This window comes from Erinaceus europaeus, chromosome 16 (assembly GCF_950295315.1).
Source record: "Erinaceus europaeus chromosome 16, mEriEur2.1, whole genome shotgun sequence".
Classification (NCBI taxonomy): Eukaryota; Metazoa; Chordata; class Mammalia; order Eulipotyphla; family Erinaceidae; genus Erinaceus; species Erinaceus europaeus.
The window spans coordinates 4,563,887-4,589,350 of NC_080177.1; the positions used below are offsets into that span (position 1 = coordinate 4,563,887).

At 47.0% G+C, this 25,464-nt stretch overlaps 1 protein-coding gene across 1 annotated transcript in view; it reads right to left on the bottom strand.

Moving 5' to 3' along the window:
* Positions 1-25,055, bottom strand: part of SNX1 (sorting nexin 1) — a 50,829-nt gene extending 25,774 nt beyond the window's left edge. Inside the window, exons 1-4 of the mRNA XM_060174323.1 lie at positions 24,872-25,055; positions 8,069-8,170; positions 5,348-5,485; positions 4,508-4,574 (exon numbers count right to left, since the gene is read on the bottom strand). Of these exons, the coding sequence (XP_060030306.1) occupies positions 4,508-4,574; positions 5,348-5,485; positions 8,069-8,170; positions 24,872-25,030 (466 nt within the window). The 5' untranslated portion in view covers positions 25,031-25,055. The remainder of the gene's footprint in view (positions 1-4,507; positions 4,575-5,347; positions 5,486-8,068; positions 8,171-24,871) is intronic.
* Between the last annotated feature and the right edge of the window lie 409 nt (positions 25,056-25,464).

Here is a 25,464-nt window from a genome sequence, read left to right on the forward strand (position 1 = left end):
AGCGCAAAATGCAAGGACCAGCTAAGGATCCCGGTTCGAGCCCCCGGCTTCCCGCCTACAGGGGTGTTGCTTCACAGGCGGTGAAGCAGGTCTGCAGGTGTCTGTCTTTCTCTCCCCCGTCTCCATTCCTCTCTCAATTTCACTCTGTCTTATCCAACAACATCATCAATGGCAATAATAGCAATAATGACAACAAGGGCAACAAAAGTGCAACAACAAAATGGGGAAAAACGAAGCTGTGTGGGGGCTGGGGGGTGGTGGTGCAGCTGGTTGAGCACAGATGCTACAGAGCACATGAATCTGGTTCAGGGCCCCACTGCCCACGGGCAGGGGAAAACTTAGCACAGTGAAGCAGTATTGCAAATGTCTCTCTCCCCTCTCTATTTCCCATCTTTCTTCTCGATTTCTCTCTATCCAGTAAATAAAATTAAAAAATAAAAATGAAGTTGTGAGCACCACCCCCAGTTCCATGTATGCCAGTTATGCTGATTCTCTCTCCCCTTCCTCTCTCATGAAATAAATCATACATATACTTAAAGACAACATTTTAGGTGGGCCAGTCTTTCTCCTCGGCTTTTTTTATAGGGGGGCTAGTGGTTTACAGTACAGTTGTTGACACACGGGTAAAAATTCTCTACTCACGGGGGCTGGGCAGTGGTGTACCTGGTTAGCCATGTATGTTACAGTGCTCAAGGATCCAGGTTCAAGCTCCCCAGCACCCAGTCCCCACCCGCAGAGGGAAGCTTCACAAGTGGTGAAGCAGGGCTTCAGTATTTCTCACCCTCTCTACTTCCCCTTTCCCTCTGAATTTCTGTCTCTATCCAATAACTGAATGTTAATTTTTTCCCCCCACCTGCAGGGGGAAAGCTTTGCAAGTGGTAGGTAAAGCAGGACTGGAGGTGTCTGTTTCTCTCCCTCTCCATCTCTCCTTCCCTCTTGATTTCTTTCTTTTTTAAAAAAAATATTTATTTATTCCCTTTTGTTGCCCTTGTTTTATTGTTGTTGATGATGTCGGACAGGACAGAGAGAAATGGAGAGAGGAGAAGAAGACAGAGAGGGGGAGAGAAAGAAAGACACCTGCAGACCTGCTTCACTGCTTGTGAAGCGACCTCCCTGCAGGTGGGGAGCCGGGGGCTCAAACCGGGATCCATTTGCCGGTCCTTGAGCTCTGCGCCACCTGCGCTTAACCCGCTGCACTAGCGCCCGACTCCTTCAAATGAGATTCTTAAGGTCAGCAACTACATCTTATTATTCTCTGCATCCTGTTCAAAGTCTCACAAGATCGTAAATATTCAAGAAATGTCTATTGAGTGGGTAAGGGAATAGAAACAGATATGTAGACAGCAAGAGTACTAACAATTACTTTTTGTCTTAAATGCTATGTCTGGAATCCAGGGAATATACGAAGGCAGGGCAGCACTAATTATCATCATTGCCACAAACCTGAAGTCCCCAAAACCATCCCAATTTTTTCACCTTTCTTCCTACTCATCTGACCATCTGCCAGTCTCGCAAATAACAACCTTCATGCAGACAGAGTTTCTGCCCTCCAAGGAGCTTACACGCAAGGAAGGAACAAAACTAAAAGGTAAGCAGATCTATAAGCCCCTTCTATACAGTGAGTGATCCGTGTGATGAATGAAAGAAACAAAGCAGACCGGCAGGACAGAATGCGGCCAGGGAGAAATGTTCTCCTTGAAATGGAAATGAGACAGAAGTCACAGGATTGTCTGAAAGAGAGAAAGGTGAAGTTGAGGGCTGAGGATCAGCAGCAGACAGGCAGGCAAAGCGCTTTGCGGGAGGGGAGCAGCACTCTGCAGGCACCGGGAACTCTGAGTGAAGAGTTCTGATGGGCAGTGCACTTGGCCGTCTGAAGGACAGAAGGGACGGCACAGCAGAAAGCACGGCCTGGTATACAGCAGCGGCCCTGGACGGAGCCTCCCTGCACCCATCTTGATGCTGGGATTCCCCCTTCACATATTCTGTCCAGTCTTCTAACTATTAACCTCAGAGCAAGAGAATGGGGCTATACTGCAGACTGACGTCAGAATGATGCCACCAGGTCCTAAAAATACCCCTTTTAAATTTTATTTTATTTATTCCCTTTTGTTGCCCTTGTTTTACTGTTGTAGTTATTATTGTTGTCATCGCTGTTAGATAGGACAGAGAGAAATGGAGACAGGAGGGGAAGATGGGGGGGGGGAGACAGACACCTGCAGACCTGCTTCACCGCTTGTGAAGTGACTCCCCTCAGGTGGAGAGCTGGGGGCTCAAACCGGGATCCTTATGCCGGTCCTTGTGCTTTGCGCCACCTGCGCTTAACCCGCTGCGCTACCACCCGACTCCCCCCTCTTGATTTCTGACTGTCTCTATCCAATAAATAAAGATAATATTTGCTCAACAATTTGTTTGGCCTCGTATGTTAACTCTCTTTTCAATCACCAGGTTCCAGATGCCACCAGGATGCTGGCCAGGCTTCCCTGGATTGAAGACCCCACCAATGTGTCCTGGAGCTCAGCTTCCCCAGAGACACACCCTACTAGGGAAAGAGAGAGGCAGACTGGGAGTATGGACCAACCAGTCAATGCCCATGTTCAGCGGGGAAGCAATTACAGAAGCCAGACCTTCTACCTTCTGCAACCCTCAATGACCCTGGGTCAATGCTCCCAGAGGGATAGAGAATGGGACAGCTATCAGGGGAGGGGGTGGGTTATGGAGACTGGGTGGTGGGAATTGTGTGGAGTTGTACCCCTCCTACCTTATGGTTTTGTTAATTAATCCTTTCTTAAATTAAAAAAAAAAAGATAATACAAAAAAATTTTTTTTCCTGCTCACCAGAGTAGGTGTCTGTAAAACACCCTACCCAGGACCCCAAAGGGCCCCCACCCCAAATCTTTCCTGTTTTCCATCCCTGGAATCCTTTGCTTTGGTGTGGGCCAACGTCTTGAACTCCTCCCTTACTCTTGAGAACTGGGAGTCTCTGGAGGACAAGAGAACAGTGAGGGGTCCCTCAGTCCCGTCCCCCTCCACCCCATGTAAGGACCTCCCTAGGCAGCTCTGCAGTCACCCTGGAGTCCTGTCTCAAAGTGGGCAGTAAGTGAAGCTTAATTTTTATCATTTTATTGGGGGTTAATGGTTCACAGTATGTTTAATGCATGGGCACAATTTCTCATCCCCCCCTGCCATGCCAGCTATCTGTAGACCACTCTCACCCCAACTTATGTCCCTTCCCACCATCATGCACCAGCACCCCAAAGCCTCCCTCTCTCTACCCCCTTAAGCCCCTGGATATCAGGGAGAGAAAGTGGGGGCAGATTACCCAACTTCTTGGGGGAAAATACAGTATTCCCCCATTTTTAGAACCTATGTTTTTAGGGTTCTTAAATAAAAACCATGGTGTCAAAAGGAGCACAATGATCATCTAACTCTATGGGGAAAGAAAAAGAATCAATTTTTTTTTTTTGACTCCAGGGTTATTGCTGGGGCTTGGTACCTGTACTACGAATCTACTGCTCCTGGATGCATTTTTCCCCCTTTTGTTGCCCTTGTTGTTTATTGTTATTGTTGGATAGGACAGAGAAATGGAGAAAGCAGGGGAAGATGGGGGACAGAAAGATAGACACCTGCAGCCCTGCTTCACTGCTTGTGAAGCACCCCCCCCCCCCGCCGCGCGCAGGTGGGAAGCAAAGGGCTCAAACTGGGATCCTTGAGCCAGTCTTTGGGCTTCACGCATATGCGCCTAACCCACTGCGCTACCTACCACCTGACCCCCTCAATGCATGCTATCACTTGGCCTGCAGTACTTGTTTGGTTTTTTTTTTTTTTTTTTTAAGGACCAATAATGTGACCTCAGGCAGTTAAACAGTGGATAAAACATTGGACTCTCAGGCACCAAGTTTGATTCCCAGCATAGCACATGCCAGAATAATGCTCTGGTCCTCTCTTATCAATCAATCTGGAGAAAAAGAAAAAAGAAAAGAAAAAGGACTAACACTATTTGATGCTTCTGATCTTTCTTCCTAGAGCCAAGAAAGTATGAATAAAAGCCCTCGGTAACCACTGCTTCTAACCTCAGATGCCTAGCAAGCAGACTTTACAGCAAAGGTAATGAAGAAGCAACCTTGGCTACTTCAGTTCTGGAAGCGGCCATTTAGAAATAAACCAGGGGGCCAAAAAGTGGCTCACCTGATGAACGTGCATGTGAGCATGCGCAGAAGCCCAGCCTGAGCCCTCGGCATCCCATGGGAGCACTGGAGCTTCACAAGCACTGGAGAATGTGGCTCCCTCTCCTCTCCCTCTCTCTCTCTCTCCCCCCTCCTCCTCCTGATTTCTCTCTAGCTCTTACCCTCTATCAAGAAGGAAAAAAGAAAAAAAAAAAAAAGGCTACTGGGAGCAGTGGAGTTAAACAGACACCAAGCCCTGGCGATAACCATGGAAGCAAAGGGAAAAAAATAAATAAACGAAATAAGCTTTCCGCAGTCGCACCTCAGGAGACAGGAGCACTCACCTATTTTCTCAGGGTCGGTTATACCAACCGTCAAATCAAACCGGTCTTCCTGTTCTTCTTCTTCTAGCTTTTTAAAGAGAAGATAAATCATGAGTTGAAATAAGAGCCTACCAATTTTACTACATTTCTCGATATAGTAACATTCAGACAGACCCTCCGCATCAGCGTTCATGTCTGTCCCTTCCCAACAGTCACAATGAACTAACTTCTACAATGTCAGCTGGGGCCTACTCAGAAGTCATTAGTACATCTATTTTCTTAAAACCTTACTTTGGGAGGCTGGGCGGTGGCGCGTCCGGTTACGCACATACATTACCATGCACAACGACCTGGGCTCAAGCCCCTGCTCTCCACCAGAAGGAGGAAGCTTCAGAAGCAGTGAAGCAGGTCTGCAGGTGTCTCTTTCTCTCTCCCTCTCCCCTCTCAATTTCTATCTGTCCTATCTAATTAAAAACAAGAAGACAACACTGGGAGTGCTGGAGTCGTGCTGATGGCACCAAGCTCCTGGTGGCAAAAAACAAAGCAAAGAAACTTACTCCAGAGTAAGTAATCCAATTACTCGATTTGGGATGACTGGCCTCTGTCAGGCAACGGACGGAATGAAGAAAGACTCCTCTTGAATATGGGAGATTTGGGCAACCAATGAATACCATCAGCAAGCTTGGTGTTCACTGAATATTTCAACAGGGAGCTATCTGAGGTGTCTTTTCCAGATTCTGACTGCTCATTAACCATAAAAATTCCTTCTTCAAGGCTCATCACTTGTCTCCCCAAGGTTCTATTCCAACCGGGCAGTCCTAAAAACCCCCAAAAGGAGTGGCCGGCAGTACAGACTCTTACCTCCTCATAGCTTGGCTGTGCCTGGGAAGAATCTGCACCTTCTGGTGAAGGAAGGGAAGTGAGCGTTTTGGCCAGTAACTTCTTCTGATTGTTTCGTGTATTGTCCAGGGACAGTTCCACTGTGGCATCTGAAAAACGGTTGATATTTTAAAACAAAGGTCAACCTTGGGTCTCTGATGGCTGAAGTCTATTTCTCTAGGCTAAGAGATGAAGCAAAGAAAGAAAGTAACTGGGGCCAGGTGGTGGCGCAGCTGTTGAGTGCACATCTTACAGTGCACAAGGACCCGGGTTTGAACCCCTGGTCCCCACCTGCAGGGGGAAAGCTTCACAAGTGGTGAAGCAGTGCTGCAGGTGTCTGTCTCCTTCTTTGTCTCCCCTTCCTCTCAATTTCTGGCTGTCTCTATCAAATAAATAAAGATTTAAAAATTTAAAAAAAAGAGAGAAGCAGAGTATAAAAAAAGGAAGAAAAAAACTGTTCTTTTAAAAAACATATTTATTTATTCCCTTTTGTTGCCCTTGTTGTTTTATTATTGTAGTTCTTGTTGTTGTTACTGGTGTCTATCTTTCTCTCCCCCGTTTTCCCTTCCTCTCTCCATTTCTCTCTGTCCTATCCAACAACAATAACTACAACGATAAAACAGCAAGGGCAACAAAAGGGAGGAAATAAATATTTTAAAAAGCCTTAAAAGAAAGAGAGGGAAAAAAAGAGAGAAGGGCGGAGGGTAGATAGCATAATGGTTATGCAAACAGACTCTCAAGCCTGCATCCCCAATGTCCTAGATTCAATCCCCTGTACCACCATAAGCCAGAAATGAAGAGTGCTCTAATTAAAAAAAAGGGGGCGGGGTGGTGGGGCGCGGGCCCAGGTGGTAGGGCAGCAAGTTAAGGGCATATGGCGCTCAGTGCAAGGACTGGCTAAGGATCCTGGTTCCAGCTTCTGGCTCCCCACCTGCAGGGGGATTGTTTCACGGGCGGTGAAGCAGGTCTGCAAGCCTCTGTCTTTCTCTCCCCCTCTGCCTTCCCTTCCTCTCTCGATCTCTCTCTGTCCTATTCAACAACAGCAATAACAACAACAACAAGAGCAACAAAAATGGGGGAAAAATGGCTTCTATTAGCAGTGGATTCATAGTGCAGATGATAACCCTGGAGGCAAAAAAAAAAACAACACAGAATCATTATTAAAAAAGAGAGCGAGGGGGCCATATGGTAGCACAGCGGGTAAGTGAACACGGTAAGAAGCGCAAGGATTGGTGTAAGGATCCCTGTTCAAGCCCCTGGCTCCCCACCTGCAGGGGAGTCGCTTCACAGACAGTGAAGCAGGTCTGCAGGTGTCTATCTTTCTCTCCTCTCTGTCTTTCCGTCCTCTCTCCATTTCTCTCTGTCCTATCCAACAACAACAGCAATTACAATATCAATAATAACAAAGGCAACAAAAATAGGGGAGAAAATGGCCTCCAGGAGCAGTAGGTTTGCAGTGCAAGCACCGAGCCCCAGAGACAACCATGGAGGCAAAAAAAAAAAAAGCCAAAAAAACCTAGCAGAAAAAAGAGAGAGACAAAGAGACAGAAGGGGAGACTGCATTGTACCCTCAAGTCTGCCCAGTGCTGTGGGCTTGAACCTGGGTTTTGAGCATGGCAAAGCAAGCACCCTCTCAAGGGAACTGTCTCACACATTCTGGCTTAATATTTCCTCTTTTTTTCCCCACCACCGGAGTGCCATGCCCAATCCCCTCCACTGGAAGCTTCCCTTTTCTTTAGCCCTCTGGGAGTATGGACCAAAGATCTCTATCGTGTGCAGAAGGTAGAATGTCTAACTCCTTTAATTGCTTCTCTGCTGGACATGGATGCTGACAGGTGGATCCATACCCCCAGCCTAATTCTTCCTTTCCCTAGTGGGGCAGTTTTCTGGGGAGGTAGGGTTCCAGGACACACTGGATAGAGACGGAGAGGGATCGAGAGGGAAGGGGGGACAGAGAGGAAGAGAGAGAGAGAGACACCTTGAGGCAGCCGCACTGCTCCACTGTTTGTGAAGCCTCCCCCCCTACAGGTGGAGACTGCAGACTTGAACCCAGCTTCTTGTGCACTGTTAACATGTGCACTCAACCAGGTGTGCCACCACCCAGGCCCCATCATTCTTCTGGACACATCTGTATTTTTTTGTTTAATACTCCTAAAAACACAAAACCCAAACCCTTAAATTCCTAAAGACTCTATAGACTTATACCTTATTCCTTAAAGCTTTCCACATTTTGGAGTCCTCCACAATGGTGTCCCACACGGAACTCTCCCCTTCCTGTCTGGCCTCCTTCCTTCCTTTTGACCACAGCACTGCTAGCAGCTCTGAGCCGGGCACCCCCAGTGCACAGAGCTAGCTCGCCTGCACTCGCACACACTCCCTCTCTCCCTTCCTTCCTTTTCCCCTATTGCCACCAGGGTTATCACTGACGCTCAGTGTCTGCACGTGAGCCACCACTCCTGGTGGCCATTTTTTCCCTTTTCTTCTTTATTTGATAGGACAGAAATTGAGAAGAAATGGGAAGGGAGGACAGACAGACAGACAGAGAGAGAGAGGTACCATGTGCACTCAACAGCAGTTGTGTTTCTAATACACAGCCTATAGCTGACTAGCTATGCATTTATACGGATGTCTTCTATTTCATTTTAACGTGGCAACTGAGACAATTCCCAGGAAAGTCTGGAGCCCACACTTGCCTGCAAAGAGATCCTGTGGTTCTTGGTCTTGTCCCTCGTGAATGCCGTTTTCTTTGGAGCCATTGTTAAAGGGAAGAATGGAAGTGATTCTCTTTGGAGAATGCGGCTTACTCTGAAAACAAAGAGATACTCTGAATGAAACACCACCATTAAAAACAGACTTAGAGGGAGTCGGACGGTAGCGCAGCGGGTTAAGCGCAGGTGGCGCAAAGCGTGATGACCGGTGTAAGGATCCTGGTTCGAGCCCCCGGCTCCCCACCTGCAGGGGAGTCGCTTCACAGGTGGTGAAGCAGGTCTGCAGGTGTCTATCTTTCTCTCCCCGTCTTCCCCTCCTCTCTCCATTTCTCTCTGTCCCATCCAACAATGATGACAACAACAACAATAAAACAAGGGCAACAAAAGGGAATAAATAAATAATAATAATTTAAAAAGACCTAGAAAGGGATCTTTATTGTACCTCCTGGTTTAGGGGAGTCAGGCCCAGTGGTCAGCTAGCTCAGGCAGCAGCAAGTCACTGTGCGTGATGCTAAAGCTGCCCTAGTGGCTGCAGAGTAAACAAGCCCACCCACTGTAGGGGCGACTGCTAACACTGTGAGCTTGCTAAAATGCTCTACCCTGAAGCACATGACCCAGACACTGCCGTGTGCACACAGAATCTGCTCAAATGCCTCTCTGCTTCCTGCTGAGGGGCCCCATTCTGGGGCCCAGGACTCCATACCAGAGTCCAGAATCCAAGCTCTGATCCCGGCTCATGTTGTGGCCTGGGATAAACCATTTGCTGGGGCCCCGTGCTGTGATCATGGGCCTTCCCATGACCCTCAACCCACATGACAAGGCATGGTGACAATGCACGTCACCTGGCGCTGTTTGGAATAGAATTTGGCTCTGCAGCCTTCACACAGCTTTTATTACCCGCCACCCCCTTCCCCGGCCCCCCGTGTCAGGCCAGCAGAATAAAAACCAGCCAAGCTTAGCCTAGTGGGCACACGGTGACAAGGCAGTCCGTGGCCTTTAGCAAAAGCTCAGTGATCAGAAGCAAACAAGGGCGGGGTGGGGCCAGCCGGCAGCAGAGTGAACAAAGCTTGATTGTGCAGAACATGAACAGAGAGCTGGGAGTCTGGCGTTGCAAGCCATGGTGTGGTATTGCAGGGTTTTGAAGTCAGACCCCAAGGCCAAATCAGTTGAAAGACCCGATCTACAGAGCCTTCTGATGAAGCACTCCTTTAACAAACCTGAAGAAGCCTGTCTGGTAAAAACAGCTCTCTAACTGGCCGCGCAGGGAGATGGCACATCTACTGGACACGGGATTTGCCACACACACACAGTTCTGTTTCAGTGTGAGGCCCAGGGCCTGAGAGAGCCGCTCAGCAATACATGACTTACAGGCGTACAGAGGCCCTGGCTCTGATCCCTGGCATCAAATGATGGCTCAGTTCCCCAGTCTCTCCCTCCATACAAAACAAATAAACTGAAAAAGATAATGCATTTAATTTTTATACGTACTTATAGATCATTTATTTTATTTTAAATGTTTATTTATTCCTTTATTGCCCTTGTTTTTATTGTTGTAATTATTGTTGTTGTTATTGATGTCGTCGTTGTTGGATAGGACAGAGAGAAATGGAGAGAGGAGGGGAAGACAGAGGGGGAGAGAAAGACAGACACCTGCAGACCTGCTTCACTGCCTGTAGAGCGACTCCCTACAGGTGGGGAGCCGGGGGCTTGAACCGGGATCCTTACACCGGTCCTTGTGCTTTGCGCCACATGTGCTTAACCCGCTACGCTACCGCCCGACTCCCATTTTATTTATTAATGAGAGGGCTAGGAGGAGAGAGAAAGAACCAGACATCACTCTGTACATGTGCTGCCAGGAATCTAATGCAAGACCTCATACTTGGGAGCTCAGTGATTTATCCACTACATCACACCCCGGACCACTATTTTGTTTAAAGTTAAAAAAAAAAAAAAAAAACTACTTTCAGGAGAGAGCTCAAAGTATCGCTCAGCTCTGTTGACCTATGGTGGTGCCAGGGACTGGCCCACAGAAGGTCTCTGGGCTCTCAGGCACGGGAGTCCAGGGCTTTAATGTTGAATATCTCCCTGGCTCAAATGAATTACTCTTTTCCCCCTTTCTTAGTGATTTTTTCTTTGTTTTGATTTTGACCAGAGGGATAATTAATTATTCATCTCTGGCTGTTGGTGATACCTGAGATTACGCATGGGACAAAAAGGAAGGGAGGAAGGAAGGAAGGGAGGGAACTTCACCAATAAAGTATGCATGAGAACCCTGCTTCCATGGGGCATTCACAAGCTATAAATTCTAGGCAACAAATAAGCCTATTGTGATGAAAAAGGTGTCTCTATGATGTAGTTAATAAACTGAAGAAAGGTACTGCCTCCCTCTGTCCTTTTTCTTTCTTTTTAAAGTATAGGAACTATTCTTTCTTTTAGAAATAGAAAACCAACACTTGCTAACTCCCTTTGGCTGTTAATTCTAGCAGGTGGCCCCACAGATAAGTCTGTTTGAAAGTTCAAGTGCTTCGGTTTATAATTACAAGAGCACACTGTACGCAGGATGCTAGTTCTCTGAGTGGCACTAGAGAGTTCTGCCAGCAAGGAAACACTTGTGTCAAGAGCCAGCAGGTGTTGTGTGGAAAAGTCAAACGCGGCTCAGCTGGGAGAGCTCTCAACTTGCTGTGCCTGGGTCCCTGGGTTGGGGGCCTGCTACTTCCTGAGAACACCAAGGAAAACTCGAGGAAACTCTTATGAAACGTAGAATGGTGCTTTGGTGTCTCTCCTCTCTCCTCTCTCTCTCTCCCTCCCTCCCTCCCTCTCTCTATATATAACATAAAATTGAAAATTGGGTCAGGAGGGGGCTCAGCTATACCTCATATGCACCAAGCCCTGGGTTCACTGCCCAGAATACTCTCCTCTCCTTTGCCCTCAGGTGTTTCTCTGTAACAGCCGACCTCAAACCGCGATGTCGAGGCCACTGACACAATTTCCTTACTTTAGGGAAGGACAGATGTGACAGATGTGGGTTTGTGGTCCCTGAGAGCTGAAAAGCACTGCAGTGATTCTGAGTGACTTCCCTTTGGGTCAAGCAGCTGTGAGTCTTCGTTGTGTCTGTCACACTGAGCTGTACTTGCTCCATGCAGAACCCTTGCACTGTGTGATAAAGGAACTCAAAAAGGACAGCACTGTTAACATGCTCAAACTGCTTATTTCTCTTCACAGTGGTAAAACAAAGCATACAAAAAGCCTTCTCTCTTTTTTTAAATCTTTATTTTCCCTTTTGTTGCCCTTGTTGTTTAACATTGTTGTGGTTATTGATGTCGGTTGTTGTTGGATAGGACAGAGAGAAATGGAGAGAGGTGGGGAAGCAGAGAGGGGTACAGAAAGACACTTGTAGACCTGTTTCACCACTTGTGAAGCGACTCCCATGCAGGTGGGGAGCTGGGGGCTCAAACTGGGATCCTTACACCGGTCCTTGCGCTTTCTGCTATGTGCGCTTAACCCTCTGTGCCACTGCCCAACTTCCAAAAAGCCTTCTCTTGACTATAGGCACCAATAAAGTATTCTCTAAATAATGACAGAAAGAAAAAAAAAAAAACATGCAAAGCGCAAGGACTAGCATGAGGATCCCGGTTCGAGTCCCAGCTTCCCACCTGCAGGGGAGTCGCTTCACAGGCAGTGAAGCAGGTCTGCAGGTGTCTGTCTTCCTCTCCCCCTCTCTGTCTTGCCCTCCTCTCTCCATTTCTCTCTGTCCTATCCAACAATGACGACATCAATAACAACAACAATAATAACTACAACAATAATTAAAAAACAAGGGCAACAAAAAGGAAATATTAAAAAAAAAAAAAAAAGAAAAAAAAACCCAACTGAATTTAGAAGTAGAAGTCAAATTTGAGTCAAAGGTAACACTGCTTCTAGAAGATCAAAAGTACTCCTATTCTGAGGGGAAATTAGCATAATCTTCAAAGAGATTTGCTTATCTTATGAGACTGAGTTTCACGTCAGAGAAAGAGAATCAGAGCGCTATTCCAGTGCGTGAAGCCCCAGACAGAATTGCAGCCTCAGGCATGCAAGTTCTCACTCCACCAGCTGAGCTATCTTCTTTTTATTTTATTTATTTTTAATTTTTTTATATTTATTTTCCCTTTTGTTGCCCGTGTTGCTCTTGTTGTTATTGTTGCCATTGCTGTTGTTGTTGGACAGGACAGAGGGAAATGGAGAGAGGAGGGGAAGACAGAGAGGGGGAGAGAGAGACAGACACCTGCAGACCTGCTTCACCACCTGTGAAGCGACTCTCCTGCAGGTGGGGAGCCGGGGGCTAGAACCGGGATCCTTACTCTGGTCCTTGCGCTTAACCCACTGTACTACCTGCCGACTGCCCCAGCTGATCTATTTTCTCAGAGTTAAATAGCAGAGTTTAGATAAGACAGACGGAGCTGTGGAAATGTGAGGTCTTACTCTACTGTAGGAATAAAAGCAAGCCCCAGAAAGCTATATTCAGATACTAACAGGATAGCCACGGGTCTCAGTGCTATACCAAGTCACTACACATTTAACAGCCTGAACAACTCTAGGTTGAGAAACCAGACTTTATAGATCCTATCAGCGTCCTGCAGATGTCAGAATAGGGGGCCTGGGCAGTAGCGCAGTGGGTTAAGCGCACGTGGCGCAAAATATAAGGACCGGCATAAGGATCCCGGTTTGAGCCCCCGGCTCCCACCTGCAGGGGGGTTGATTCACAAGCGGTGAAGCAGGTCTGCAAATGTCTATCTTTCTCTCCCCCTCTCTGTCTTCCTCTCTTCTCTCAACTTCTCTCTGTCCTATCCAACAACAACGACAGCAATAACAACAATAATAGTAACAATAAACAACAATGGCAACAAAAGGGAAAAAATGGCCTCCAGGAGCAGTGGATTCTTAGTGCAGGCACCGAGCCGCAGTGATTAAAGAAAAAAAAAAAGTCAGAAAAGGTCTTGATGGACTGAAGTCATGGCCGTCAGGAACGAGTTCCGCTCTGGAGAGTCCAGGGGGAGCCCATTCCTTGCTCTTCGTAGCTGCCAGAAACTACCCACACTGCTTGGCTCTCGGCCTACTTCCTCCATCCTCACAGCAGTGCCGTTTGCTCTGTGTCCTCCTTCTTCAGGAGTCACTCTGATTCTCTCTGCCTTTTTTTTTTTTTTTTTTTTGCCACCAGGTTCTTGCTGCGGTTCAGTGTCTGCCCGACACTCCACTATTCCCAGTAGCCACTTAAAAATTTTTTTTAATGTTTTTATTTATTTATTATTGGATACAGACAAAGAGGAATTGAGAGAGAAGGGGAAAATGGAGAGGGAGTGAAGAGAGACAGAGACGCCTGCAGCCCTGCTCCACCGCTCGTGAAGTTTCCCCCTGCAGGTGGGGACCAGGGGCTTGAACCTGTAGCCTTGAGCACTTCAATGTGTGCACTTAACCAGGTGCACCACAGCCTGGCTCTCAGTAGCCACTTAAAAAACTTTTTAAAATTATTTATTTAATTATTAGATAGAGACAAAGAGAAGTTGTGAAGGGAGGGGGAGATAGAGACAGGTGGACACCTACAGCCCTGCTTCACCCCTCATGAGCTTTCCCCCTGCAGGTGGGGACCAGGGGCTTGAACTTCGGTCCTTGTGCACTGTAATGTGTGCATTTAACCAGATGCACCATTGTCTGGCCCCCAGTAGCCACTTTTTAAAAATGATCTTATTTATTCACTAGTGAAGGGGGAGTGAGGGAGAAAATACCAGAGCATTACTTTCACATGAGATGCTGGGGGTCAAATTTAACACCCTATTTTCTTTCTCTTTTTCTTTATCTTTATAATAAAAGAAGACAGACACCTACAGACCTGCTTCACTGCTTGTGTAGTGACTCCCCTGCAGGTGGGGATTCAGGGGCTTGAACTGGGATCTTTACACAGGTCCTTATATTTTGTGCCACGTGTGCTTAACCCGCTGCGCTACCGCCCAACTCCCAAGACCCCTACTTTAAAGTTTCTAGCAACTGCACCCACTCCTAGGCTATACCTGCAGCCCTGCTCCACCACTCATCAAACTCCCCTCCCCAGGCGTCTGTCTGACTCTCTCTCTCTTTCTTTCTATCTTTCCCTCTCCTCTCAATTTCTTTCTGTCTTATCAAAGAAAAAGGAAAACAAAAATCAAAAACAAACAAACAAACAAAAAAAACACCCAGTTCAAGCCCCGGATCCCCACCTGCAGGGGACTGAGTCGATCCACAAGTGATGAAGCAGGTCTGCAGGTGTCTATCTTTCTCTCCCCCTCTCTGTCTTCCCCTCCTCTCTCTCAAAAAAAAAAAACACAAAAAATAGTCACCAGGAATGGTGGATTTACTGGCACCAAGCCCCAGAAATAACCCTGGTGGCAATTTAAAAAAAAAAAGAAAAGAAAAGAAATTAACTACAGACAAGCTACTGAATTTTCTTATTCTTTTGAGCATCAAAGTAACATAACATAAAAGGTCCAGAAAACTACAGAAAGATCAGAGCACAAAAGGACGCATTAACTTCTAGATTAAAAAAAAAAAAAAGCAATGGCCAGTAAACTAATTGGCAACATGAAATCCTGGCGTTAGTCCCCAGCACCACGAGTTGGAGTGTTGCTGTGGTTTTCTCTCATGTTAATAAAAACATGTAAAAAAAAATTAGTTAAAAAAAGAAAACCCACTGGGAGTATGGATCGACCTGTCAACACCGACATTCAGCAGGGAAGCAATTACACAAGCCAGACCTTCCACCTTCTGCACCTTATAGTGACCCAGGGTCCATACTCCCAGAGGGCTAAAGAATAGGAAAGCTATCAGGGGAGGGATGGGATACAGAGTTCTGGTGGTGGGAATCGTACCCCTCTTACCCTATGGTCTTGTGTTTCCATTTTATGAGGAAAAACCGCTCTCCAAAAAAAAGAAATCTATGCTAGGGCTGTAGCTCTCTGGCACAGCACACACTTCACCTGTTTGAGTCCGGGTATGATCCCCACCACTGAGAAACGTAAAAACCGTGGGCTAGGCAGCAGCGCACCAGGTTAAGTGCACATAGTAGGAAGCACAAGTGCAGGCAAAGATCCCAGTTCCAGCCCCCGGCTCCCCACCTGCAGGGAGGAGTCACTTCACAAGCAGTGAAGCAGGTCTGTAGGCGTCTGTCTTCTTTCCCTCTCTCCATCTTCCCCTTTCTCAATTTCTCTGTCCTATCAAAAAAAAAAAAAGGCCTCCAGGAGCAGTGGATTTGTAGTGCAGGCAACAAGCCCCAGCGATAACCCTGGAGGCCAAAACAGAAAAGTAAGAAGCAACTCAGTGCAAATGTGCTCTGCAAGCAGAATGAAGCCTCAGCTGACCATCTGACTAAGCACACGGACAAGCCAGAAAGAGTTGAGCAACAGCTTTTCTGAAGATGAGAAGCTGACGGCCACTGCCCTAGTGACTATCTACTGAGCATTTATTTATACCCACGAGGAGTGCTGACTCCTCAAGGGAGAGAAATCTGGTCTTTTTTCCTCGTTTCACTCCATCTGTCAATCGGAAACGGCCGCATCATAGGCGCTACTGTAACAGCTGAGTAAGCAAAGGGGCAACAGATCTCTCAAGAAAACAGAAGTCTGTGGCCCCCGTGATGCTTCTCTCCTTACCCTCAAGATTTTTTCCCCTGAATTATGAAAAGATTTACTTATTTAAATTTCTTTACTGGAGGATTAACGCTTTACATTCAACAGTAAATACAATAGTTTGCCTGTAACGGTGGCCCAGGTGGTGGTGTTGAACTTACAGCATGGGGTCCCGAGTCTGACCCCTGACAGTCCAGTGTCAGAGTTGTTCTCTCCCTCTCCCTTCTTACCTTGTTAATAAATAAATAAAATCTTAAAAAAAAAAAGTATCTAGAACCAACCTTTGTTGGCTTTACCTCTTTGACCATGAAAACTTAGGTTAACTACTAGTGCAAATCTGTGATCAAGGAGTCAAGGTGTACAAGTACTCTGGGAAAATCTATACCTGTTAGAAGTGATAAATCGGGAGTCGGGCAAAAGCGCAGCGGGTTAAGCACACATGGCCCGAAGAGCAAGGACGGGCGTAAAGATCCGCGTTCGAGTCCCTGGCTCCGCACCTGCAGGGGAGTCGCTTCACAGGCGGTGAAGCAGGTCTGCAGGTGTCTCTCTTTCTCCCTATCTCCCATTCCTATCTCAGTTCCTCTGCCTCTGTCTAATAAATAAACAAAAATGTTAAATTAGTATGTTTTATGTATTGTATTTATTTGATAGAATGTGAAAGGGAAGGGTAAGACAGTGGAGAAAGAGACAACTGGAGCATTGCCTCACTTCTCACAAAGGGTCCCGTCCTCTCCAACCCGTTTCCATGAGGGAATGGGGATGGGGGCTTGAACCCAGGTCCTTGTGCATTGTTAACTTGTGCTCCACCAGGTGCGCCACCACCTGGCCCCCAAGTAATTAAATCTTAAAAACTGGGAGTGGGGAGGGGCTAGGTGATGCCTGGTGCTGCAAACAGATGAGTCTGTAGGTCACTACCCCCAAAAAGACGAATACTTTGTGATTTCACTATGTGAGGTTATCTAAGGCAGTCAAGTTCATAGAAACAGGAAGGAGAGTGGTGGCTTGCTCCTGGAGACAGAAAAGAGGACTTGCTGAAAGACAAAACGGGGGCGGGCGGCTAGGCGGGTTAATTGCAGTAGTACAGTGCACAAGGACCCAGGTTCAAGCTCTGGTCCCAGCTGCAGTGGGGAAGCTTCACAAGCAGTGGAGGTGTCTTCCTTTCTCCCTCTCTAGCTCCCCCACCTCTCTTTATTTCTCTGTTTCTATCCAATAAAAAATAAATATTAAAAAAGTGGAGGGCATGGTGAAGCTCAGTGGTAAAGCGTACAAATCCCTGGGACCACAAAAAGAAGAAGTTCAAGAGACAAAAAAAAAAAAGTGAACACACTTAACATCACTGAGCGGCACAAGTGAAAATGGTTACCATGGTAAATTTTTATGTTTTATGCTAAAAAAGAAAAAGCTGGGGACTGGGTGGTGATGCACCTGATTGAAGGCACATGTTCAGTGCACAAGGACCCAGATTTAACTATTAAACAAGGACCACTTATTTTATTTATTTAATAGCATAATGGTCATACATAAAGATTTCCATGCCAGAGGCTCTGAAGTCTCAAGTTCAATCACCCCACTCCAGAAGCCAGAGCTGAGCACTGCTTTGGTCTTGCTCTCTGTAACTTTCTTTCTCTCTCATTAAAATAAAACAATAAGATACATTAAAGTGATTGTATTAATAGTACATAATTGTACCCGGTTGAGATTTAATTTCCACCTGCAGAGGGAAAGCTTTGCGAGTGGTGAAGCAGTGCTGCAGGTGTCTCTGCCTCTCTCCCTCTCCCTTCCCTCTTGATTTCTGGCTGTCTCTAGTCAATAAATAAATTTAAAAAAGGAAAAGCTGACCAGCTTCCCTTAATATATGTTACACTGATCACAGATGTAGGCCTAGATTCTAAAAATATCATGCCCTTTCCTATGTAAATACTTTTTTTAGGGGCAGGGGTAGATAGCATAATGGCTATACAAAGAGACTCTCATGCCTGAGGCTCCAGAGTCCCAGGTTCAACCCCCTATATCACCACCAGCCAGAGCTGAGCAGTGCTCTGGTTAAAAATAATAAAAATAGGGGCCGGGTGGTGGTGCACCTGGTTGAGCGCAGATGTTACAGTGCACAAGGACCCGGGTTCGAACCCCCAGCCCCCACACGCAGGGGGGAGGCTTCACAAGTGGTAAAGCAGAGCTGAAGGTGTCTCTCTGTCTCTCTCCCTCTCTATCTCTCTCAATTCTGACTGTCTCTATCCAATAAATAAAGATTATAAAAAATTTAAAAAAGAATTTCCTGAAATAATAATAATAAAAATAGGGGGTTGGGCGGTAGCGCAGCGGGTTAAGCACACGTGGCACAAAGCACAAGGACCGGTGTTAAGGATCCCGGTTCGAGCCCCCGGCTCCCCACCTGCAGGGGAGTCGCTTCACGGGCAGTGAAGCAGGTCTGCAGGTGTCTGTCTTTTTCTCCCCCTGTCCTGTGCAGTGTTATTGCTGGGGCTTAGTGTCTGCACTACGAATCCACTGCTCCTGAATGCCGTTTTTTCTTTCATTCTTTCTTTTTTTTTTAATTGGGTAGGACAGAGAGAAGTTGAGAGGGGAGGGGCAATAAAGAGGGAGAGAGAGAGAGACATATGCAGACCTGCTCCACCCCTTGTGAAGTGATCCTCCTGCAGGTGGGGCTCCGGCGGCTCGAAGTAGGATCCTTGTGCTTTGCGCTATGTGTGCTTAACCCAGTGCGCTACCGCCCAGCCCCTGAAAGCTACCCCCTTTAACACCAGTAGTAAATAGGAGATTGTTCTTTTTTGGCTGCCAGGGTTATTGCAGGTGCCTGGTGCGGCACAATGAACCCACCAGTCCTGGTGGTCATTTTCTCCCTTTCTTCTTTGACAGGACAGAAACTGAGAGGGGGAACACAGAGAGACAGGACACCTGCGGTACTGGGGGAGTTTTCCGCTTGCTGCGAGGATCAGGAACTTGAACCTGGGTCCTTGTGCAAGGTAATGTGTACGCCACCGCCCAGCCCCAAGGTCAAACTTTCAAACCCCCCATTTCTTCTTCCTCTTTTTTTTTTTTTTTGGTCATTTTTCTAGTTACTAGGGTTTCAGTTCAAGAATAACAGTAATGGGGAAAAACAAATAGCATCAAAAGGATACGTTACCAGGTTTGGCCCAAATCTGAACTGAGGGTATCATTTATCTGTCTTCCTCCCCTTTCTCAGCATGAGAAAAGCCTCCACAGCTCTCCCCGTTAGAGAGCAAATCTAATCGTAGTCCTGCCACACTGCTAAAAAGAGATGGGCACATAAAAATTCTGAGAAGGCAAATAAAGAACGTTCGTCCATTCTATCTTTCAGGTTTAGAAGTATGCAAAGACAACCAGTGAGGTCAAATGAGGTGTAAGAATATGTATACCGTTTATAGTGCTTTTCACACAACTTCAAGATTTAGGAGAGCCAAAAGAATCTAATTTAGCTTCTCATTTTATGAAAGGGAAAATCAATCCTATTTCAGAACTAAAGAGATACATATCTGGACTCAGGTCACATCAGAAATTCAGCTCAGGGATTAAGTGGCAGCACACCTGGCTAAGCCCACGTTACAGTGCACATGGACCCGCCAGGCTCAAGTCCCTGGTCCCCTCCTGCAGAAGGAAAGCTTCACATGTGGTGAAGCAGGACCGCAGGTGTCTGTCTCTAATCCCCCCCCCCTTTATTTTTTGCCTCCAAGGTTTTTGCTGGGGCTTGGTGCCTGCACTAAGTATCAGTTGTTCCTAGGGGCCATTTTTTCCCCATTCTGTTGCCCTTGTTGGACAGGGCAGAGAGAAATTGAGAGGAGAGGAGACAGAGAGGGGAAGAGAAAGACACCTGCAGACCTGCTTCACCACTTGTGAAGGGACCCCCCTGCAGGTGGAGAGCCGGGGGGCTTGAACTGGGACCCTTTCATTGGTCCTTGTGCTTTGTGCCACGTGCACTTAACCCACTGTGTTGTCGTCTGGGCCCTTTTCTTTCCTTCTCTACCCCCCCCTCCTCAATTTATGTCTCTATCCAATAACAAATAAAGAAAGAATAAAATAAAAAATCAAATAATATATGTAGAATTTCAAACTATTTTATTTATAGGTTCAGATTTTCAAACTATTTTATTTATAGGCTCACAAAGTAAGAAGAAGATTTTATCTTTTTTAAATTTTTTTAAAAAATTATTTATTTCGCCTTTTGTTGCCCTTGTTTTATTGTTGTAGTTACTACTGTTGTTGTTGTTGATGTCATGGCCCCCACGCACTGGAGGAAGCTTGGGTGCTGTCATCTCTTTCACTCTCTCTCAGTATCCAAAACAGTCTCACCAGAGCAGTGAAGCCCTGTCCCGCCCCCCCAATATATCTATATCTACTACAAACCAAACACAGAATGAAGATAAACTTAGAGATACTAATCAAGTCCTTATTTTGATAGCTTTTAAACAATCAAATCAATCTTACTAGAAGTTTGATGAACTGTATTAATCATTTAAAGATGAACTTTTCTAGGTAATTTTTCTGACTGTTCTGAGTACTACTAATTCCAATTTACTAAGGTGATCAACCTTTGGCAGTGGCTCACCTGGTTAAGCGCATGCACTACAGTGTGTAAGGAACTGGGTTCAAGCCCCTGGTCCCCACCTGCAGGGGGAAAGCTTCACAAGTGGTGAAGCAGGGCTGCAAGTGTCTCTCTGTCTCTTTCCCTGTCTACAGTCCCCTCACCTCTCAATTTCTCTGTCTCTATCCATTAATAAATAAAATAAGGAGTTGGGCGGTAGCGCAGTGGGTTAAGTGCATGTAGCGCAAAGCACAAGGACTGGAGTAAGGATCCCAGTTTGAGCCCCCGGCTCCGCACCTACAGGGGAGTCACTTCACAGGTAGTGAAGCAGGTCTACAGGTGTTTTATCTTTCTCTCCCCCTCTCTGTCTTCCCCTCCTCTCTCCATTTCTCTCTGTCCTATCCAACAACGACGACATCAATAACAACAATAATAACTACAACAATAAAACAAGGGCAACAAAAAGGGAATAAATAAGTAAATAAAATAATAATATATATATGTATATTAAAAAAGAAAAAAACAAGGTGGGGGTCCAGGCGGTAGCGCAGCAGGTTAAGCACACATGGTGCAAAGTGCAAGGATGGGCATAAAGATGCCAGTTCAAGCCCCAGCTCCCCATCTGCAGGGGAGTCACTTTCACAGGCAGTGAAGCAGGTCTGCAGGTGTCTTATCTTTCTCTTCCCCCCTCTCTGTCTTCCCCTCCTCCCTCCATTTCTCTCTGTCCTATCCAACAACAACAGCAATGGCAACAATAACAAGGGCGACAAAATTGAGAAAATGGCCTCCAGGAGCAGTGGATTTGTAGTGCAGGTGCTCAACTGTTTAAAGTGATTTTTTAAAAATTTTCTTCCCCTCCCCTTTTGTTGCCCTTGTTGATTTATTGTTGTTTGTAGTTGTTGGATAGGACAGAGAAATGGAGAGAGACGGTGAAGACAGAGGGGAAGAGAAAGACACACCTGCAGACCTGCTTCACTGCTTGTTAAGGCAACCCCCCTGCAGGTGGGGAGCCCGGGGCTCAAACCAGGATCCTTACGCGGGTCCTTGCACTTGGCTGTGTGCGCTTAAGCCACTGCACAACTGCCTGGCCCCGTTTAAAGTGTTTTATAGGTACCCTAATTCTCACAAAAATGGTGAGGTGAATACCACTGTTACATTTTACAGATAAGGAGACTCTACAGAGTAATTAAGTACCTTGCCTAAGGATACGCTAACCTGCTACTATTCAACTCATCTGACCCCCTCCTAATCTCCTTAGGTGGACATTAGGCAAAGGACTTATTTTTATTTTTATTATCTTTATTTATTGGATAGAGACAGTCAGAAATTGAGAGGGAAGGGAGGGATAGAGAGAGTGAGAGGCAGAGAGACACCTGCAGCACTGCTTCACCACTTGTGAAGCTTTCTCCCTGCAAGTGGGGACTGGGGATTCGAACCTGGGTCCTTGCACATTGTAACATATGTGCTCAAAATTTTTTTTTTTTTTTTTTTGCCAAAGTACTGCTCAGTTCTGGCTTACGGTTGGTGTGGGGGATTGAACCTGGGACCTGGGAGCCTCAGGCATGAAAGTCTCTTTGCACAACCATTATGCTATCTCCCCTACCCAGCAAAGGATTTAAAAAAAATTTTGATATCTACTTATTTATTTTCTCTATTGTTGCCCTTGTTGTTTTTTATTGTTGTAGCTATTATTGCTGCTGTTGTCATCATTGTCGTCGTTGTTGGACAGGACAGAGAGAAATGGAGAGGGGAGGAGAAGACAAAGACGGGGAGAGAAAGACAGACACCTGCAGACCTGCTTCACTGCCTGTGAAGGAGCCGGGGGCTCGAACTGGGATCCTTATGCCATGTACCATGTGTGCTTAACCCACTGCGCTACCGCCCAACTCCCTTTTTTTTTTTTTTTTTTAAGATTTTATAGTATACAAGAAAGACATGTCACACTGCCCTTGTAATCTGGTGAAATTAATCAAATGATAGTCTTGTGAACTTCTTTAGCTAGTAACTCCTCTTTTTCGGGTCCTCTTTAGAAAGCAGATAATTTGCCTATGTAACCAATCACTTTCAATGGCAGAGTTCCTGCTTTTCGGACATTCAGCCTGAATGGCCACATCTCAGCAGTTTCCAAATTGTTCTCCCTGACTTATGGCAGAATCGTTAAAGATGTTTTAAACGAGATGAAGAAAGACTAAGTTAGCAGCAAGAGTTGTTTCTCAAAAAAACAAAGGGGGGGAGCCAGGCGGTAGCGTAGCAGGTTAAGTGCACGTGGCGCAAAGTACAAGGATGGGGTAAGGATCCCGGTTTGAGCCCCCGGAAAGGAGGCTCCAATCGGAAAACTGTTTCCCCTTTATCTACACCACTTCCGTTCGTATTCCCCCTATAATATAGAGAAAGATTGTTGGTTCCCACAGTGGAGGGGCCACCTGACATAGCATAAGTAATAATGGAAAGTTATGGAACCTGCCTAGATACAATGGGCCTTTTAATCTACCACCCACCAAGCTCCCACTTCCTCATGCAGGAATAGTACACGAGAACCTAGGTCACACAGTGAGCACACAAGGAAGATGGATTCCAGCTGGAAAGCTGAACTTTATGGAGAGGCTGGCCAGGTCAGCACCACCTTGGTGCCTTCTCAGTAAGGAACAAAACAAAGCTCCTTGATCAAACAATGAACAGATTTTATGAAAAATGGGCTGTTCAATTTGTTTGAGGCCCCTAGAAACATAACAAGCTGGAACTTTCTATGAACCATGGCTTCTGATGCATAGGGGCAAGAGGATGGCATAAACATACAGGTAGAATATTCATCTTAATCAATAGGACCTCTGCCTAGCACACAGGTACAGGAAAAATAAAAGACACAGAAACGGTGATGTGATCTCTAGGGAGAAAAGTGCCCCTGGAATGTGAATGTTCCACAAAGCAGGAGGTGTTCCCTACCTGTGCTGTTCTTACTTGGTGATTTTTTTGTATTAACAATCAAAGCCTTGGCGATTTATGTATTAGTGACCAAAGCCTTGGTGATTTTTGTTTTCATAATCTATACCTTGGTGATTTTTGTTTTAATGATTTAAGCCTTATGAGACTATAAAATGAAGTTCTGCCTGAGCACGGCAGAGATGTCTCTCTCATGCTTGTGAAGCAGCTGACATGTCTCTCATTCTTCCTCATCGGGGCCCCTCCTCCTTCAGGGACCCCTGAGACCTGCTGGGGCTGGCACCCGGCACAAAGGGACTCTCATGCCTGAGGCTCCATAGTCCTAGGTTCAATCCCCTGAACCACCATAAACCAGAGCTGAGCAGCTCTGGTAAGAAATGATTTTTAAAAAAGTTCTTATCTCGAGATACTATCATATATACCACTGTGGGAAGCACCTAGCTCGGTGGTAGAGTAAGCACACAGTGGCGCAAAGTGCAAGGACCGGCTAAGGATCCCGGTTCGAGCCCCCGGCTCCCCACCTGTAGGGGAGTCGCTTCACAGGTGGTAAAGCAGGTCTGCAGGTGTCTGTCTTTCGCTCCCCCTCTCTGTCTTCCCCTCCTCTCTCCATTTCTCTCTGTCCTATCCAACAATGACCATGACAACAAGAATAACTACAACAACAACAAAACTCTGGGAGCAGAGATCCAGAATGCCATATATATATATATATATATATATATATATATATATATATAATATAATATATATATATATATATATATATATATATATATATATATATATATATATATATATATATACCAAGCTAGAGGGCTGGGCGGTAGGGCAGCGGGTTAAGCACACAGCAAGTGCCAGTAAGGATCCCAGTTCGAGCCCCCGTCTCTCCACAGGCAGTGAAGCAGGTCTGCAGGTGTCTGTCTTTCTCTCCCCCTCTGTCTTCCCCTCCTTTCTCCACTTCTCTCTGTCCTACCCAACAACAGCTGTAACAACAACAAAAATGGGGAAAAATAGCCTCCAGGAGCAGGAGTACACAGTGCAGGCACTGAGCCTGAGTGATAACCTTGGAGGCACACACACACACACCAAAATAAATAAATAAATAAAAATTAAAAAAAAAAATAGGGGAGGGCAAGCTTTTGATTTACACAGTGTTGTACATATATCTTGCGGAGGCTCTGCAGACAACTGAAGGAGTCTTCCTTGGAGCTCAAAATCAACCTAAGTGTTAAAATCCAAGATCCAGAGACAGGGCTTTTTGGCTGTGCCCGGCAGGGGTAGCGCTCCGGAGCGGATCTGCGGGCGGGGGCGGGGCACTGTGCCCGGCCCCCCCAGCCCGGTAACATTACCCGGTTCGGAGCAGTGCGGGCAGGGGAAGGAAGTGTCTGCTGTGGAGCCCGTGAGGGACCCACGCATTCAGCCCAGCAGGAAACCACCAGCGAAACAGTCGGGTGGGTCGCTCGCACAGCCGGCCTCCCAGGTTCTCCGCGGTCGGCGACCTCGGCGGCCGCCAGTGGAGGCTCGCTCACTGCCCAGCGCTCCGCCCGGACCTCCGGCCGCGACAGCTGTCACCGTCCCCGCCCCGCAGCGACGACCCCCTTCCCCGACCCTCGGCTTCCGGGGCGCCTGCCCCCCAAACCAGCCGCCCCGGGGGTGCGAGACTCACGGCCGCCGCAGCGCCGGTGAAAATGTCCTCCCCCTCGGTGTCACTGTCCCCTGCCTCGGGGTCGGATCCCCCGATCGCCCCCTCGGACTCCGGTTCCAGGCCGGGGAAGGGCGGAGGGAGTCTTTCCGCAGCGCTACAACCTCCACCACCCGACGCCATCTTCGTCCACCCGGCGGCGGAAGCCGCAACAACAACTTTATGGAGAGCGAGCAAGGCTTTCCGGCAGAGCGGGGGACTGCGGGCCCGCCAATCCCGCGGGGCGCGGGGCGGGGCGCGGGGCGGGGCGCTGGGCGGGGGCGGGGCGGGGCGGGCCCGGGGGCGGAGCCGCTGCTCTCGGGGCGGGGCCAGGGCCCAGGGGGCGGGGCGAGGACGCTTCTGGTTGTTACAGTCCCCACTTCCGAGCCCTGAAGCTTCAAATAGAGATTTTTTTTTTTTTGCCTGCAGGGTTATCGCCGGGACTCGGTGCCTGCACCATGAATCCACTGCTCCTGGAGGCTGCTTTTTTCCCCTTTGTTGCCCTTGTTCTTTTATCATTGTTGTGGTTATTATTATTGTTATTGATGTCGTTGCTGTTGGCTAGGACAGAGAGAAAT